Here is a 20,915-nt window from a genome sequence, read left to right as displayed (position 1 = left end):
TGTTTTCTCCGATGATCTATACAAATTAATATAATTCGCAGATTTTTATTGAAAGGAAGTAACTCAACGTTGCCAGAATGTGTGTTTTCTCAGTTGATTAACATATATTATCATAACCAGCTATTTTTATTGGAGGGAAATAATAAAACGCATAAATCAACATAATTAATTTTATTGTTTTCAACTTTTTATATCATCTTTTCATACTTTTTTCAGAATCAACACCAGAAAAATGTGTTTTTTTTGTTTTTTTTCACATATTGCTTCACAATTATACATTCACTATGCATACAAATTAATAACTATCAACTAGACGTGCTCCATAATACATTCCTTTAACTTACATATAATTGTCTGCTCACATATAATCAAGCTAAACACAAACCATACTGAAATAAACCTAATCCTAATTTCCGTTTACTTATTACGAGGATTGTACGGAAAGTTTACATATAATTTATAGTATGGTAAAAATAACTTTTCGACAATCCTAGTATACGTTAGGAAAATGCAGACATTCTCAACCAACCTGTATATAACACACTTTCTGTAATATAAAAAATAAATAAAAATATTTGCAATAGTAAACAAAAAAAATATTTTTTTGTGAGTTAGCTTAATTTTCTAAATATTTCGAATTTTATCATTTTTTTTTGTAGTTTTCTCTGCATACACAATTATTTTGCTAAATTAACGAAATACACGTTATAATTGAGATAAAATGAAAAAAATACATGCAATCTAAAATTTAAAAAAGAATCGACGGATATCAACTAAACTATATGTGCTCAATCAAACTTAAATAATTAATAAAAATCTTATTTCTAGGTTATGTTTTATGCGAGGATACGTATTGAATATTATTAATCTTCATGTTACATCTACACTCCTATGCCTTTCCCTTCCAAATAAGCACAATTCAATTGTAATAAACTCTTGTTATTCAGACACAATCGCCTAACCTAACCTAACTCAATTAAAATAATTTACTTTTGCAACGTTGTCACGTTGTTTCGAATATTTGGAATTAATCAGCGTCGTATTTATTTTGTTTTGTAATTCAAAAGTAGTATGATGTATATGTGGTGTTTTAAAACGATAACTTAGAATAGTTCGTGAGTCATGGATAGTTGCAGAATAATAATTATCTAATTTTCATTTATGGTAATGACGCTTAGTACTATTCTATGGTATTAGGATGTGTTAATTTGATTCCTCAATATTAGTTACTGAAAAAATGTACAATCTGGCATCAACGTAGACTCGCATATGAAGTGGAATCGGTTTATTTCGGAACTATTCGGGAACGTTCACTGACTCAACTCAAAATGATGTGTATTTAGCGGCGTTGCCACTTGATCCATATGTTTGCAGTCAGTTGTAAACGTTTTTTTGGATTTACCAGTATCTGTGATTCATATGGTGATGTGTTGTTAATGGTTTTTTATGGAAGTAGTTCATTTTATTCGTAATTAATGGTGGTGGAGCGTATTATTCTATGGCAACTGAGTATAGACTTCCATTTGTTGTGTAGTCGTGTTATTTCGAACTATTCGGGAACGTTCGCTGACTGAACAGAAATGAATATATATTCAACAGCGTTGCCACTTTATTGTAGTTATTTCGAGTTATTTTGTAAACTTTTTTTTTAATTTACTGTGTGATTCATAAGGTGATATGTACATTAGTATTTTTACATTGGAAACTGATAGAAATACTTTATTTTAATGGTAAGTAATAGTCGTTAAGCGTGTTATTCTATGTGTACGTAAAATTAGTTACTAACAAATTTTACAATCTGGCAACTGCGTATAGTCTTCCATGTGTTGTGTATTCGTGTTATTCTGAACAATTCGGAAATGTTTGATAGTTCAACTGTGGAAAACGTTGTTGGTTTGTGATTAATTTAGATGAGAAGAAACTAATTTTTACTTATTAAGTTCAGTTTTTCAGACAATTTAAACGGAAGAAAAGGTTTTTTGAAAACATTCCAAGCTACTGTAAGTGAATTTATGAAAAATCCCCAAATCAAAAAAAAATCCGTATGAAGTGTATAGAACATAACCTCGAATTGTGAATTTTTCCATAAACGTATTGAGCACTATAAGTAAGCTGATTTTCATTGAAAAAATTAGTAAAAATACTTTTAATTTAAAAAAAATTAAAACTGCAATTTTAATATTTCACTTTAATGCTTCATAAAAATTCCACGTAATACATGCATATTGCTATTACCAAGGGCACACGAAATGTTCTCTCACAACAAAAATTTCTTTAAAATCATAATGAAAAAATTTTTTTTGTAGTATTGCTAAATCTTTGTGCCCTTTTCGTTTAAAAAAAATCATCGATATTCACCTATTATTAGATTTGTACTGTATCAGTGACATTGCGTGGATGGGATTTGTGTTAAATGAGCCAAATCTGCGCGGTAAATTGGCCAAATCAAAAAATTTTTTTCGGTTTTTATATTTTGATTTTTTTTTTCATTTTTCAAATATAGATACCATAGTTGTAATTAAAAAAAAAGTGTATTTTTACATTTTTGGCAGATCACTTTTGGAAAAAGTTCAATTGGAGGACGATATAATTTGGCCAACGTTACTATTTTCGAAAAATACGATTACATCATCAGTTTTTTTCCAGGAATCTTACCGAAAATGATATATAGTGTGAGTAAAATGTAATAATAGTTTTTTTTGGACGACATCGTAAAATAAACGAAAAAATAAATAATTTTTTCAAAATGTCTCACTATGATATTGATAAAAATATATTTGTATCTACATTATATTCGACCACACTACTTAGGCTGTTGAAGAGATGTGCTAAAAAACCTGTCAAGTTACAAAATAACTTATTTCTAACACACCTCTACAAATCTCTTATTCTCAACCGAGTCTTACCTGCAATGTGATTGATTTAAATTATATATTGAAAGACGTAAAATTAACGGCAACATCCGAAGATAATAAATATCTGAACATGGTGCTCTTTTTTCATTTATTTTTTTTAAATTTCATTCTAGACCTTATAAAGAAAAATATTCACAATATCGAAGGGATTTTTAATCAATATTCCCCTTATGTCGTAACGGATACATATTAGAGAAGCCCTAGAATGATATTTTTTTAACATCCTGTTATGTAAATTTAAATCAGTTTCGCGTTAAGAAACTTTATCCTCCATCTTCATTAAATTTCTTACAGTATATTTTTATTAAAGTTGGTTATACTGAGTAGGTTAGATTCAATAATTACCGCGGGATTTTCAAATATTGAACTTGTGCGTTTGCGCGTTTTTCAAATCTAACATGGCGTAGATGTGAGGGATAGTAGAGGTGGGCGCGATATAGAAATATAACTGTTGATCATAAGAAGATAATTTACATAAGAGGATGATTCTTTTTTGTATATTGATATACGAGATACACCAAAATTGTAACATATAGAAATATAATAAAATTTGAATGCGACATTTGGAAAATCGTCGGATGTTGCGAAAAGAGATCAATAATTTTAGAAATTTTAACATTTGCGATTGTTATTTGCGAAAGAACGTCTCGCACCTTGGGAACGTTCTCCGCGTCTTTGTCGTCGGTTACGACTATTGACTTCACGAGCCTTGTTGTTCCTCTCCAAATTACCCCTCTTGATAGTTTCACATGCCTTTTGCACTTGCACCTATAACAAACCGATCAAATGGTCATGAGACGTGCCAAAAAATAGTTCAACAAGATAAAACTAATTTTCCCCCAAAAACAAATTGAGATACTGAAAAAAAAGGGCAACAACTGAAATATTTTGTTTTGCCGGTAACTGGAAATCTAGTCACGACTGCTATTCAACGCGCGACGTTGCCACATAACTTTTAAGAAAATCCTGGCTTGTAAAAATTTGTTTAGTGAACTTTATGAGTAATTTGGGATAGTTTATTGTATAATTTCAATGAAACTGTCATCATTGTATATTTTATGTTTGATTTCTCATATTAGGTAATACCAAAGTTCAACTGAAACATTTTGTAATTTGATTTACTCATATATAATCAAGGTTGGATTCCTTTTAACGGCGAGGTCAGTGTAGCAACTAATTTTTTTTTATTTACAACTTTTTATGAACATTTTTTGTTATCAACGTGATCGATATTTTCATTTGAGAATAAAAAATTTAACCTTTTAAACGAAAAGGTAAAGATACTAGAGGTGGGCACTTACTGGTATCTAGAACGTAGAAAAAAATTTAGTTGACTCAAACTAGAGATTAATGGTAGATGTTATTTGGTAACTAAGCGAAAAATTTATTTAGAGATCGACAGTAGTTGTCATTTAGTAAAGTAATGAAAAAATTATTTAGAGGTGGACAGAAGTTGTTATTTTGGTAACGTAGCACAAAAATTATTTAATTGTTTAAAACTAGATATGGAGGATATTTGTTATTTGGGAAAATAATATTCTGAATTGGAAAATTATTTGTTAATTTTTTTTAAATCGAGTGTACCATTTAATGAAATAGATGATTCAATAAACTAGAGGTGGACAGTTAGTAGCTGTCATCCAGATTGCGACAAAAATCTTATTTTCTGATAAAATAGAGGCGGACGGTAGTGGTTAACTATCAACTTTTGAAAATTCTTTTATTTTGTCAAAAGCTTTTTAAAAATCGAGTCTACTGGAAAAAAAAATTTTTTTTGATACTTGAACTAGGAACGAAAAACAACTAGAGGTGGGCAGTGGCTGTTATATGGAACGTAGTAAACAATTTATGTATTTAGTGGCCGAAAAGTAGAGGTGGGCGGTACTTTTTATTTGATAACTTTAAAGAATATTTATCAAGTTGACTTTTTATGAAATTTGATTTTTGAAAATTTAGTTTTTTCGTCAAACTATTTTTGCAAATCGAGTATACTGAAAAAAAAACATTTTATTTTATCCTTAAAATAGGAATCAAAAACTAGAGGTGAGTAGTAGTTGTTATATAGAACGTAGCAAACAATTTTTTTATTCAGTAGCCGAAAACTAAAGGTGGGCGGTACTGGTTATTTGATAACGTTGGAAAACATTTTTGATGGAATTCAAATTTTGAAAATTCAGTTTTTTTCTACAAATTATATTTGAAAATTGAGGAAAAAAATATTTTAATTTGTGCTGGGAATAGGTACCGATAAAAAGCCATTTTCAATCGCCTTTTTTTTTATAAAATTTGCATTCAAATTTTGAAAATTAAGTTGTTTCATCAAATTATTTTTAAAAATCAAATCAACAAGGGACAAATTATTTTATTCTTGTAATGAGAACGGAAAAAACTAGAGGTGGGCATTGACTGTTATATGGAACGTAGCAAAAAAATTTTAAAGAACCTAAACTAGACATGGCGACTGTCGTTATTTAATAACGTGACAAAAAATTGTTCGTAAAATTCACATTCAAATTTTGAAAATTCAGTTTTTTCTACAAATTATTCTCCTATACCGGGAAAAAATATTTTATTCACTTCTCGAAATAGTAACCCCTGAAAAAAACTAGAGGTGGGTAATACCTGTTATAAGTCAAAAAAATTTCAGTCGATTTTTCATAAAATTTTCGTATTAATTTCAAAATTCATTTTTCAAAATAATTGAAAAAATCGAAAATTATTTAAAAAAAAGATTCAACCTTGAAACCGAAAAAAAAGAAAATAGAGTTGGGCGAAAGCTGTTATTTTGGAACGTAATTTTAATGTCTTCATTTTCACAAATATAGTTTGTTAATTCGAAAATTTGATTTTTTTATCGAAAAAAAAAATGAAAATTCAAACTTTTTTTCAATCCAAAAATCCTCCAATAACCCCAAAAAAAAATATAAAAAAAATATTCACCTTTTGCGCCCTTTTGTGCTTGTACCTTTGCCTTTCTTGCTGTTGCATAACTTGTAATCTATTCAAACGAGGTATCCTATTAACTAGGGCAATATCCTGTCCGTCTACGTCCTCGTCCTCGACTTCCAAATCCTCTTCTTCTTCATTGCTTAATCTCGAAGCCGAAGAAGCAGATCTGACGGGTACCGTCACCGTAAAATGTCTCCTACTCGGATGAATGCGGTAAACACTCATGCTGGGATGTTCGATGAGGAGATTCTCCAATGGAGAAGTCTCCATATGGACAGGCCCTTGCGACGTGAAACACGGCGGCGGTGTTACGAACCACGATTCCTCCATATTAGAAGCGCATAATAGAGACGACGTTGAACTCGATCTGGTTAGAACCCGTTTCATAACGGCGGGTACCTCTTCGTCGATGTCATCTAAACTTTCCACTGAACAAGTGTCCGAATTGCCTTCGCTATCTCTGTCCACTAATACCCAATCGTCCTCTTGTACTTCGGATCTTAACCTTATCGTACCGTCGTTTTGGACCCCTTCCGCTGTTACTCCGCTTTCTTGACTCATTACGGAGCCTAACAAATAATTGGCCAAGTTTTGAAACATTGTCTGAAACAACATGAGAAAAAAAATCATATATACCCCATTTTTATTTTATTTTAAACAAATACTTTCGCTTTTTGTAAATTTTTGTTCAAACCCTGTATAATTTTTGAAAAAAAAACTTCTCTCTTGTGCAAAAAATAGAAAAAAATTTACTTTTATTCTTTACCCGTATCATTTTTGTTCAGACCCCGTATAATAATTCTGAAAAAAAAAATAATTTTTGTAGAGTCCCTGTAGATATAAACTTACTCTTGTTCCTCCCTCGTATGCACAAATAGTCAAAAAACAACCTACAGTTATGATTAAAATTATTTTTGCAAAACCCATGTATACAATATCAAAAACAGTTAAGAAAAAAAAGCAACTTTTCTTTCAATCCCGTAAGTTTATAACTATTAACCTACATTTGTGCTTCACCCCGTATTTTTAAGATCTATACTGATAGCAATTACTAAAGAAAAAAATGAAATTGAATTTTGTTCTACCCCCGTATATTAATACTATGACGAAGTGAATAAATTTTTTTGTACAGTCCCCCTATAATATTAATAATTTACTTTTGTTCGACCCCCGTAGGTACAGTGGAATCAACCGATAAGAAAGTACTAAACTTTTACTGCATACTAAACAATAACTACTATAAAAAAAAACCCTGTATATTTAGATATGTATATTTGCTCTAAAAAATTATCATTCTGCTCGGGCCCCGTATATAAAAATTCTATCAACCATTAAAACCTATATTCGATCACGTATTATGTATTTTTGTACAGTCCTCGTATATAGTGTTATCCACAAGCATTGAAAAAAGTCCCCGTACTTATAAATGTTAAGAAACAATTCAAATTGTTTTTATTCAATCCCCGTATAACGAAATAATATGTAGAGTTTGCAATATAATGTTAAATGATACAGTAAAAAAGAAGAATGTCTCCTATTGAATTTTGGCTGACAGAATAGTGTCAATTATGTTATAGTATCTGTCAAATTATGCCTTAATTTTAAATGTTATTGTCAAAATAACAACTTTTTAAAATGGTTTTAAAAGTATAAAGTTGGAATAAATTCTAATGCTGTGAATTGAAACTGTTATAAACTCTAGCACCGCTACTGTCTAATAGATGGCGATACGTATTGTCTTATTACCCTATATGTATTTTACATTTGTATATAATGGATCAAAACAATAACAATAAAAATTTGACTGGGTTATATCAATACTATATACAAAATTGACCTCGAAATTAACTTTAAACACATAATTAATGTTCTACCTACTGTCACTATTATATAAATTTCTAATTAGTAGCCTAGCAACATTAACACTGAACAAAAATAATTTTTACACATACAGATAGTTACATCATATATATAATTTTATTTGTGGTATACGAATTTAACTGCAATTTATCTACTTATGAATTAACAGCTGACCGTCTGTCTTTTGTGTATGTATAAAAGGTTGCATCATCTTTTGCAAACTTGTGTGCATAATGTTTAAATTGGCTCAAAGTCAAAAATTACAATGCACACGATTTTATCTATAATTTGTATAAAATAATTCCTTTATATCAACAAACCGTTACATAATAATTAATATAAAACAGTTTTGGAAATTTTTGTGTTGTAAGTTTCAAGATATGGGATGTCAAAGTTAGAATTATGTTTTGACTAAAAAAATCGTCCTGGTCAAAATATTGATGATATTATCTCCATGTTTCACTAAAATGCTTTTATGAGATTGATCTACGAGGACAAAAATCAAAATTGCTCTCAATTTGAGATATGGTATGTTAAAGTTGAAAATATGTTTTTACTAAAAAAATCGTCCTGACCTAAATAATGCAAAAATCATGTTCATATTTTACTAAAATACTTTTAATTAAGAAAAAAACAAAACTATTTTTAAAATTCAACTGATTTACATTGCTAATTTTTTAAATTTTTCGAATAACACACTGAATCATCATTTTGAATAATGGAAATGTCTGAGTTAAATTTGCAATGTCAATAGGTCATTGTACTTTTCAATGGCAAACACAAAATATTCGCAAAAACACTTTTGAAATCCGTTGAGCAGATTTTTGAAATTACGTCATTCAGATCGCCATTTTCCTACAATAACGACTTTTTATTCGTTATAACCCCCTCTTCTTTATAGTCAAATTTCACTTTCTTTTCATGAGCCACTATGTATATATCACTATCCAAAATAGCCTTCTCATTACTACTTAGCGGACGTACAATAATTAGAATTATATCGACCATTAACTTGTCATTTTTAGGTTAATAGTATATAGTTAAAATGTAATTTTCTTAAAACAGTTATATTGATGATTTTTTTGTCATTAAACCATTTTATCCTCATAACAAACTATTTGTACTGACCCAAATACAAATTGAAACATAGATAAAATATAAAAACATGTACTCACATATTGATTATAACCTAATATCACAGATCACTTTACAAATTTTGTATGGTTTACAATAAAATGATATTTACGACGCGGAGTTTGATAAAAAAAAAATGTTTGTAAACCTCTAAAGCGTCTCAGCTGATCGCCGATACACTGGTTCGTCAGCTGTTTTGTTTGGATTGCTGTTTCCTCCTTGCTCGACCAGCTGGCTGGGCTCATCAGCGACGCCTGCGTATTATTCGTTGCTTTGTGTTGATAGCTCGACGTTCGATAAAATTCGGAATGCTACGTTGCCGGATTTACATATACAAACAATAAGAATATAATTTCAAATCATAATGGGATATTCGATATATTCATAATTTTATTAATCAAATTATTTATTTATTATTATTGTTTGCATATTTTGGAAACTTATTTTTAGTTATATAGATTTATAACTTACAGGATTATACGAAAATAGAATTTTTTCACTTATTTCCATGACAATAATTATTTTTTAATGTCGTTAATAGTTAACTACACTTTGTACTAAAAATTGGTATAAGACAAGTTATTCCTCAGGTAAAAATTATTATAATTATTATCATGGACAAAAAGTAGTTTCCAGGTATACCATGGGTACCTTTTAACGATTTTATGGACAAGCTACGAATATTATTGAAGATAGTTCTGAGAATTTTTTAGGCCAGTCATAAGAAGAAATCTTATATTGAAAAGAAATAACTTCAAGTTGTAACTAGTATTATACAGAGTCGATAGAAAGTTGTTATAAGGCGAATGAGGATTACATTTTTTTAATAAAAATTTTACATAAAAAACATCGAGATATAAAAATATTCCGAAAACGGTACACAGTATCGATCTTTACCAAGAGTACCTTTTTGGTGTAAAATTGATTTTTGTTTAATAAATCTAACCTTAAAAAAGTTATGAGCATAATTATTTGATTTGAATCGTGTAACTATCGACCTATATGAGATTTCATTACAATGTTGCCAATAGTTTCGGCAACATCACAAAAAATGGTTTATCATTATATTTTCCTCAACACCCCGTATCTGGAATACCAATAGCGTTACAAATATAAAACAAATTCATAGAACATAATAGCTTCCAAAACGTATTCCTATAAAATTTACTTGCAATGTTGCCAGTAATTTCGGCAAAATTATTAAAGTATAAATTTTTTTCGTCAACCCCCTGTATGATGAATACGAATAGAGTTACGGATATAAAAACAAATTCATGGAATGTGCCAACCTTTAAAATACATTCGTATAAAATTTAATTACAATGTTGCCAGTAGTTTCGGTAAAAATCGTAAAAAGTAAGGACACTCAAATTATTTTACAGTTTACTTTGAATCACCCTATTTATATGATGAAATATTTTTTTATTTCGCCATGTACTTAAATTTAGACAATTTACTTTGTTATCAATTCATAGTATCTTATAGAAGGTCGCTGTACGTATTGTTATTATAATATTTAATTTATTACATTTACCCACTGTTATTGTCAGATAAAAAAAAAGTCGATGGCCTGTCAACAAGTTCTTACATCCAAGCTAAACCCTCGGACAAGAGTAAACATCATCGGAAACTTTCTTGCATATTTCGATGGTTGTTGCCAAGTTTCCTAATCACCTCAAAGCGACATGTTTGATTCAACTACTTTAAATTTTTTAACGAGCAGTTATTAAAATTAACACGAGAAAATTGGATAAAAAGATGTTAAATATAACAAAGTCCACTTTTGCGTGGACTTCGGAAAACGTCTCGTAATAATTACTGAAAATAGATAAACTTTAAGAGGATGAAAACACTTGAAAATCAAAAATTTTTAACAAATTATTAGATAAGATAAAAATGGAAAATTTCTGCGCAATTCTACAGTCGTCATGCAGTCTATACATGTTTGTACAAAAATTATTTTATTCCACGTGTTTGTGTCATACGCAGTATCAGGAGCAACGTTGCCAGACGTACTACTAATATTTGAAGATAAGAAAATGCAAATTATAACAATGAAAATAATCGGTAAAGCAAATCTATAATGATTAAGGATTTAATATAGTGCAATGTCCACTTTATACAAAGTATATGTAAAAGAAAAACCTATTATCTGATTTTTTCTTAGAAAATGTGCGTAATTACTTCCCAGTATTTAGAATTTACTTTGTTGTTTGGATATACACGTGTTTAAATGACACAAAACAACGATAGTACGTTTTGCGTTGTACTTATACGTGTATATACATTGCTCGTCAAAAGTTTGTAAACATGGAAAAAACAAATAAACAATTATACGTCAAAATACAACGAAATGGAGTTGGATATAACTAGAATTGATTTTTTACTACCCGGCAATGGTCTCCAGTGTCAAATTTTACTTGAAAAATGTAATGCAATAATCGTCGTGGTTTATAGACAAGCGAGTGGTTGTTTTTTTGACTAAATTTGATTAAGACTCTCAATTTTCGCATAATAACAAGGTGTAATTCTAATTTTCACGTTAATCAAGCCTCTTAAGTATTTTTGTATGAATTTGATCCGAATATATCAATTTCCAATTTCCTGGACTTCGATAAATGGATTCTAAGATTTCGAAAATGCTAAACAAACGTGTTTTTATGATGATACTAAACCAGGCAAGTAGGGGATTTTTCCCATTACGTTATATTTACAGTTATTCTTTGGGGTCATAAAGATCTATGGCAATTATTGTACAAAATTCATCATTTAATTGATATTTAATTAATATTTTGAACAAATAATTAAAATCATTAATTTTTTGATCAAATATTGTGATCCTTTCATTTCAAAATTTCCTATAATGTTTTGAACAAAATTTAGTAGTAAAATTGGGACAACGTGTATATTAAAAATTTTTACTTACAGATAAAGATCTATCTCTATCCCACAAAAACACTGTTTATAATATTAAAAACACTACATTTTAATGGCAATCACTTATTATACGAATATACAAATTCCAATGTGTCACAGAAAAAACAACTAACTGTATATGAAAACGGAACTCAGTCAACTGATGAAATTGTTTTTTATCCACGTGTTCCAACGAAAGAGAAAACAAAATAGAACGTTACACGCTTTTAACTCAACTGACTGCGAAATAAATTACAGCCCAATAAATTTTAACAAAATAATACGCCATGTTTTGCACAATAAATTTATTATGAACATTTTGTTATCAAGATCGCAACTCCAACTTACGAGGGAAATGTAAAATGTGATTTTAAAATAAAAGTAAAATTGTTCATTTACATACGACCACGTAAAGATAATTTCGGTTATTTATATTAAAAACTATACATCTGGCAACGTTGAAAATTTTAAGTTTCTATAGCCTGAATACCGTTGATGACGTCATTATCAGTAAACCTTATAGTCCGGGGGATTTCTTCGGATTCTATAATAAATTCCGCCGAAGCTTAAGTCTTTTATTTTTGGTCGTAGAGAAAATTTTAGGCATCAGCCCTGATGGAAATTTTATGTTTTATAACAGGCTAAAAATTAAATTTTGAACCGAAATTTTTAATTTCAAAATGGCGGCCGCGTAAACTGAAAAATTTTAATTGTATTTTTTTAACAATTGGATAAAAAAAATCATGTTTCAAATTGTGAAAGGAAGGAGTATAGACGAAACTGGACGTTTTGAGAAAAAATCTTTAAAAATATGACCATTAAAAGTCGAAATAACTAAAAACAAACTCGTCTAGGTTATAAATTTCGAAAAAAAACTAACTAAAAGTTATAAAAATGGAATAAAATTCCATTGACATCATGTCAAATAAGTATTTCTGTATCAATAACATGTCAAAATTGTTAATATTGATAAAATCAATGAAAATTGAAAAATATATTGTTACGACCTCGCCCATTGATATAGATCGTCAAGCTGGTCCTGTTTTATTATGTTAATCGATGTTACAGTTTGGTGGATGCGCCAGGTACATTTCATAATTGCATAATGTTTTTTTATGACGAAGTTATTTCTTTGTATTGTTTTTGTAATTTGTGTACATTATGTTGTGATTATTTTTATAGCGACAATTTGTAGGAAGGTCATTTAAAAAACAAAATAAAAAATATTACGCGGTCGCCATTGTGAATTTTCTAGAGACATCTCTATATTTCCATATAATATCAACTTAATTTTCTTTATTTTCATTATATTTAGCACATATATAACCAATTATAAACTTTTTGACAATCCACAATTTTTCAAAAATTAAGCGGTAAAAAACTTTTTTGAAAATCTAGTTCTCTAATGTTATAGAGCATAAAATTTATCAGAGGATTCAGAAAATAATTCGAAATTAATTGATACATTTTTATTTATAATATTCCGTCTTCGAGAAACCGAAATATTATGTTCACTTTTCGATCCTAACTCCCGGACTATTATAAATTGAAGAAAGTAAGAAATGTCATTGGCGTATCGCCAACGGAGTCACTGCTTATAGATATACCGACTCCCTGTGATGGTAAGAGAAAAATTTCAGTTTTTATGAATATTTTATTCGTAATTAAATCTTTTCATTGAAGTTTCTCATCGATTTAGATTCTAATATCGCCATCTTGTACCTATATGATTAATAATAAACCTCAGATCTTTGTTTACGAGTTTCATTGTTTTGCTAGGAGCTTCTTTAAACCCTTATTATTATCCTTCAATCATACATTCTTATATTCTAGTTATACACATTTTTTCTGAGTGTAAAATCAACCTATTGATATTCACGCGGGAGAGTTCGCCTATCTCTCTCTGTTATTAGACGTACAGTATTTGTTATCTTTGTTCTCGAGAACGTCTATCGTTTTCATACCCATGTTGCCACGTTTTTAACTTGTGGTAATTATAATAAATAGTGATAAATCGTATTATCGAAAACAATGGATATTTTTCAATAATTATATAGTATTTTCATTATAACTAGTATAAATATTAATACGACATAATACAATTCCTATTAATAAATTTATTTTTAGTTTCAATTCGATTAAACATGACAAAACTGTATCCAAAGTTGCTCGAAATCATTCTGGAAATTTTTAGGTAATATTATATATCACTTATTTAAAGATATATGTTGTATAAATATGACTGTAAACAAAAGTTGAACGTTTTCCATATAACAAACAACTTTTTTTTCTTATTTATATCTTTATTATTTAATTACAAAAATTTATACTCGTTATCAGTTTTGTTGTTAAGTCCATCCTTATATTTGTGGTAACTACTATTCTAACCTATATAGTGTAACAAAAAGCAATTTTAATCTTTTCTATCAATTCCGGCAACGTTGTAAACGAACTGTTGTCAAGGAAATTAGAATTCCATATTGCCAACCTCTGAATATAAAATGACCAAGAAAATAGTAAAAACTTGACCTTGAAAAATGCTTAATAAAATAATTTAGATATTCAAATGACTACGTTTTTTGTGTGAAACTTTGGGTACAGATAGCCTGTACGTCTATGCGATTGTGACACCTTGAACCTTCACTTTCAACTTCGAAATAGGCCAATATAACGGTGGTGTTTGTTAATATGCGTAACGCGCATGCAAAATTCGCAATTTCTCGTCCATAAATTTACTCGTTAAATGAATTTAACGATGTTTCAACAGCGTTGCCACATTTTGTAACTTTCCGGAACACAACAAACGGGACTGTTGATACAAAATTGAAAGCTGAATGAATTTAATCAAACCGATTTTAACACGTTGACCGCCAAGGCAATTTTCAAAATTTGATTTAATCGTATTATATCGTTATAAATAGTAATTTGAATACAAAGCTACCTCGGAGAAGCATACAAAAAATAGGATTTTCGAAAAAAAAAGGTAACGAATTTTTTCCTAGTTGACTTAATGTAAAAAAAATTTCTTCAAGGAAGTTAATTACGAAATATTTGACGTAATTAGCAGTTAACTTGTTGCATTAAACATTCAACGAAAGTTTCAATATCTGAAAACAAAATAATATGGTTCATATAAAATTATATATTAAACTGAATATTTACTGCATAATAGTCAACTTTTATATTCATATTATGTGTTAAATATACCAATTAAATTATGAATTTAATATCACTATCACGCGTAACTTGATTTTTATGTAAATAAACCGTAGTTTGACCATATTATAGATTAGATAAAATTTCATGTACCTAATCGAAAACGTCGAACTTGGCAACACTGTTAAAATTAGTGAGACTTTGATAACTAGATTCTGAAACAGTTTTACTATTTAAATCTCAAGTATTATTATTGCTTTGTCCTTGAATAAAATATTTTCTCAAATGTTTTTTTTTTCGTGCCGTTTCTACAAACAAAAATCAATCCCGAACACAAATGAAAGATGGCGTGACAGAATTTCAATAACAACGCCTTTCCTCAAGGTCGTTTCGTATAATGACGATTATGGCGAAAATGCATGAGGGGAAAAAGGGGTTAAAAACGTGTTCTTGTTGTTCTAGCCACTACCCCACACGATTCGTTAAAATAAATATCTTTTCATTTATACATTTCGTTTTAGATTTATGTGAAAAGAAACTATGAATACTTAAACCGCAATTGTCTTTCTTTATTATACGAGGGGTTATTCAAAAAGTAACATTTTGGAATTATAAATAATGTTTATTTATAGAGGAATGATGAATGTAAGGAAATAAAAGTTGTTTTAATTTTAATTATTATACGAGGGGTTATTCATAAAGTGATTTTAATTATAATACGAGGACTATTCATAAAGTGATTGTAATTTTTTATTGCAATTGCAATTCCAATTATTATACAAGGGTTATTCATATGTTTACGTAAAATATGATGAAAATATTTTGTTTAAAATGCAAGTTTCGTTACTATACGAGGGCTATTGATTTTAGAATAAAAAAAAAAGATTTTATATAAAAAGGAATGAAGAATTTGTTAAATAACTACCCTCGACGACCCCAGGCTTTATGTGGAACGATAAAGGAGGTGTTACAATAATTTCTGATAAATATAACGTAACAATTATGTGATAAAGGCATTCAGAAATATCCGAGCTGCTCTTAGTTGTACATTTGTTGGTCTATAAGGAGTTTTAGCACCCAAATTGCATCAAATTTGTTAACGTAGCAATTTTAAACAACAAAATATTTGAAATTTTTAGAAAGGTATCATGAAATGAAACGTAATTTCTTGATATCCCTCGTAAACATTCAGGGTGTAGTTCCGATGGTATGAACCCTCAATTAGACTCAAACCTCTCTTTAATTAGATAAATTAATCCCTCAGGGGATTTTTAGTCATAAAGCTTCATTTTATAGCTCTAAAAAACCAAATTTATTAAATATCTTCGAAAATATTGTTATTAGAAAAAAAAGTTTTAAATAAAAAATGAAGCTCATTAAAAGCTCTACAAGAAAGGTTATATATATTTTTTACGTAAACATATAGGGGGATTACAAACTTGGAGGAAACTAGAAATTTTGAGTAATATCAGCCAAAAAAATTGATTTACGTAAAAAATGTATATAAGCTTTTTGTATAGCTTTTTATGGGCTTTAATTTTTATTCCAAACTTTTTTCTATAAAATCAACATTTTCGGAGATATTTACTAAAATTTGAGGAATGATTTATAATTTTGACATATTTACAATTAAAATCAATTAAATTCAAATGTATTCATGATAAAAATATTCATTTAGCACGAATCATAGATAAAAAAATTTTCACAAACAATTTATAACGAATATTTTATTAAAGATAATATTTAATCACTACCATGATTCGTGATACAGATCGGTCAATAGGCTCGATTCTATAATTATCGTGATGTCATTTTTATTATTTTTAATTTTATTCCATATATTTTTAAATGAATAAATTCAAAACAATAATATAACTAAACAAAGAAAGAAATTAAATGAATCGAATTCGTCATACGTTAAATACTGATAGGGCTTATATTTGTTATTACAACGTTGCCACTACCTCCGGTTCGTTGTAGTAATTTATATATTCACATATAAATATGATTTCGAAGTCTAATTGAAATACTACACTTCTTGGAAGCCATTCTAGTGTTAGCGTAGCACAAATGACGTCGTTTCCTGGTAATACCCTCGAGCATACTACCCTTTCCACCTTTTTAACACCATTTCTTGCGTGTTAAAACAGTTGCTGCCATAATTTAAAAAAAAATCATTCATTAGGGGAAAGTTTAATAGCAATGAGAAAAATTTCATTTTAGTTGACTTAGATTTGAAAATTCGTAAAGATTAGGTTCTATTTTTGAATTTCCTCTAATTCTCGTTTCCTGGTAATAATTATCCAATGTGGGTCGTGAAAATCGAACCGATATGCATAATTATTTCGTGTAGGAAATCGTCCATTTCTATTTTTAAATTTTAAATTAAAATTATATTCATATCCACCCTATAAGACGACCTCGATACTCCTATGTATCCAAATCCAAATTTCGTTTTAGACTCATATTTTTATGACAAAAATAACATTTTGTAATCGGTTGCGAATCTATTTTCGAAATCACAATATTTGGAAAAGTGGAAAATACGTAATAAAACTGAAATCCACGTAATTACAACGTTCTGCCAAATATTTTCATATTCAGCCGTTTTAAAGAATATCATTTTTTTCTATTTGTAACTTTGGCAACGTTGTATACAAGAACTGTCGTGGTTTCTATGTTAAACATGATGTTTTAGATTGATTTAACCTTGGCCTTCAAAGCGGAGGCGTGTTTACATCAGCGATTTTATTGTACGTATTTTTCATTATAATTTATTATTCATATTAAAGAGACAAATGGAAGTTTCTAATTTAATACTATAAGAATTTCTAATACAACATTAGCGTCAAGTCGATAAGTAAGAAATCTACTATTCAATAAACGAGTTATCAGACGTAAAAACATGGCGTCATATTATGAAATATGTAATATAACTTACCTTTTATTGTTGCTAGACAAAAGTAATGATAATTTTTATTCTAATAGTTGTTTTAATTGTTGTAAAGTGATGTTTCTGTAATGAATAAAAACAGACTATTACCATGATAATTTTTTCGATGTTCACAGCTATATCAGTAGTTCATTTACGAGGGTTATATAGAAAATTCTCGATGTAACAAAGAAGACATTTTATTTTCAACATTAGCTCCATACGTAATTTTTTATATTCAGAAAATTTACAACAAAATAGTAAAATAATATATTTTTCATTTTATATTGATAACTGCTCAACTACAGGTCGAGGTCGAAAACTTTTCTTACAAATCTCGTAGTTTAACCTCAAAACTAATTGATTTTTACGTATTAATCGTTCTAAAACGTTAGTTGTGTTGTCAACAATGAGTTTTATGATTTTCGTGAGTACACTTTTGTGAAAAAAAAAACTAGTATTAAATTTTTAGATTTGGATAAGATCCCAATTTTATTAAAATTTTATCACGTAAGTTTTTTTGGCACAAATAGATGGTAACAAAATAACAGCGGCCAAATTAAAACAAATATAGATTAGAAGAATGTTCTAAAATCATTTTGGAATAACGAAAATATATTTTTAAATGATACCTGTTTTTTCGTCACAACTAGCATATAAATACCGATAAATAAATACCAAAAAAGTCGTTATATGTAATTTTTTTTACTTCTACATTATACTTTTTCATTCTAATATTTGTTTTTTTTTTTAATTTTGGCTTTTAAATGCCTTTTTTGATGTAACTATTGTTGTAGTTTTCTTTACTATGTTTAGGACCATCAATGGATTGTTCCAAATTGACGTTAAGATCTTTTGGAACAACTTATCCCAAGCCCAAAGCAACCTCAAACCGTTTTTGATGGATAATAATCGTTTGAGTCAACTTTCTACTCAATTTTTTAATATTATTTAATATAAATAAGTTTGGGATTATCTGACGCATTTATTTACCCTTAGCGCCCCTAACACCTTAATTAAGCTACAGTAAACGCGCCAAAAGTCCATTGAAGGCATAAAAATAATTTCCTCAAGGTCATTCTAACCGAAGTTTACGACAAGTGTAGATTTGTTTTAAAATCTTTAAAAATATTTGTTCACCTGGTATATACAAATTCGTATTAACGAATGACCCTGGTAAATCACCTGTTCAAAATAACAAAATTCTGTTACGCAATATTTATATTTTGAAATATCTAAATTTTTTCGGTAACATTTTCTGAAATAGAATTGAAGTTGGCAACGTGGCAATTATAACTTAATACATTCGATAATGTACTGTCATCTTTATATATGGTAACATAATTTACATAGTTGCCATGTTTTATAGTCGAAAAGCTACTTTCTATGTTGAGTTGTACTATTTTCTAAATCAGTCGGTATTTTTATTACTTCTACAGATGGTTATATATATTTTTTTGTTTTCTCTTCAACTTCGTCGATTTTCCATTCTTTTCGCTAGTTAAATTTATTCCGATCGTAAACAAAGGACGACATAAACATCCTACAAAATTATATGTAATAAAAGCAGCTGGTTTCCTTGTTAACAATCAAACAAATGATCAGTTTCGATGTTTCCTTTGGTATATTGTTCATCGCTGACAAGACGTTAGTATCCGGTAATAAATATGGCGATTATTTCCTGTCGGACCCATATTTTCCTCTTAAATTTGCATTTTTAATAATGCGGGTTACTGGTTACTAACATCGACATCAATTCATTTTAGAACAAATTCGATATGATACTTCCATCATCATTTTAAAATCGAACGTCCTTTACATATTGAATCGTATAGAAATGACATTAGACGTAAAGTCTGATTCATATTCCATTCTCTTATTAATGATATTCAACATATGAAGTATTGTGAATATGAAAAATAATTTATAATATAGAAAACATCGAAATATTGAAAAAAAATTAACAAAGCAATGTCTGGGTAGAAACATTTTCTTAATGTTCTTATCTATGTAAAGTAGTGTAAAAAAAAAGAATCACGACGTTGCCAATCTCGTTTACATAAATATTTAACCTGTTGTGACTCGTCGCAGCTTGTCTACGTATAATTCAGGACCGTATTTAAGTAAAAAATATTCAGTTTTAAATAACAATTTTATTTTTCTAGTAATATAATTTGAAAAATTAGTAATTTTTTTAGTCAATCTATATATTAATCTGTGAACTAAAATAATTTAAGTATTGATAAAAAATTCTGGTTATACTTTTTTTCGTCGTAAATTCCGATATATTCATATATTGAGTTATAATTATTTTAAATGTGATTTTACTAAAGAGAATATAATGATTATCAAATGTATAAAATCAATTGAGAAAAAAAACTTTAACACTAATTTATATTGATAATTAAAGAAGCTTATTTCGTATTACAATGTAATTATAGTACGTAAATAGCAGATAATTTTTACAAAGTGGCAACAGCGCTTAATATAAAATGCGTACGCAACTCACATCTTTCTTACTCCCATTATATTACACTAGATATCTCTTTCTATAGCAAAATTATATCATCGATCGTAGAGCGCCTTCTTCAAACTATACGATAAAGAACAAAGAAAATTTATTTTTTAACCAATACCAAGTAAAAATTTTTAAAATATATATTTAATATAATTAAATTTAATAATACTCACGAAAATTATATAAAAAACGATATGATAATAGTGAAAATAATAATTTCCGTGTTAACGTCAAAATCAGCTGATCGCCTATAGAAATAAACACAACTACTTGTCAATTCGCGCTTCCGATATTTCACTTACTAATATTACAAAAATACCTTATTGTTGTTGATTAAATGGAGACAACAGCTAAAGGGGTCAAAAATTACAACTTTCGGGACGAGTTTCGACGCACAACACCATTCAGCCTAAGGCAGGCGCTGAATAATCACCAGCGTTAGGTAAAAGGGCTCATGACCCTGCTAGAAAACGCGGGGAAAGGAAATCACACCTATATACCCGTCTCTTTTTCTCTTATTAAGGAACGTATAGCT

The 20,915-nt window shown here is 28.7% G+C and overlaps 1 protein-coding gene across 7 annotated transcripts; it reads right to left on the bottom strand.

The window, feature by feature from the left end:
* Positions 1–156: 156 nt before the first annotated feature.
* LOC130441831 (tumor protein p53-inducible nuclear protein 1) lies at positions 157–20,834 on the bottom strand. 7 transcript variants are annotated; one of them, XM_056775635.1, is made up of 4 exons: positions 20,700–20,834; positions 17,872–17,946; positions 5,856–6,467; positions 157–3,683 (listed from the first exon to the last, which is right to left on the bottom strand). In XM_056775635.1, the coding sequence occupies exons 3-4, from the start codon at positions 6,462–6,464 to the stop codon at positions 3,528–3,530; spliced, it is 765 nt and encodes a 254-aa protein (XP_056631613.1). In that variant the 5' UTR covers positions 6,465–6,467; positions 17,872–17,946; positions 20,700–20,834; the 3' UTR covers positions 157–3,527. The 7 variants fall into 7 exon arrangements, with proteins under 7 accessions (XP_056631613.1, XP_056631614.1, XP_056631616.1 ...); XM_056775636.1 differs by lacking the exon at positions 20,700–20,834 and adding an exon at positions 20,554–20,617; XM_056775638.1 differs by lacking the exon at positions 17,872–17,946 and having other exon boundaries at positions 20,700–20,783.
* Positions 20,835–20,915: the final 81 nt, after the last annotated feature.

This window comes from Diorhabda sublineata, chromosome 3, assembly GCF_026230105.1.
Source record: "Diorhabda sublineata isolate icDioSubl1.1 chromosome 3, icDioSubl1.1, whole genome shotgun sequence".
NCBI lineage: Eukaryota > Metazoa > Arthropoda > Insecta > Coleoptera > Chrysomelidae > Diorhabda > Diorhabda sublineata.
The sequence above is the reverse complement of the archived record's forward strand: the minus strand, read 5'-3'. Positions and strand labels throughout refer to the sequence as shown.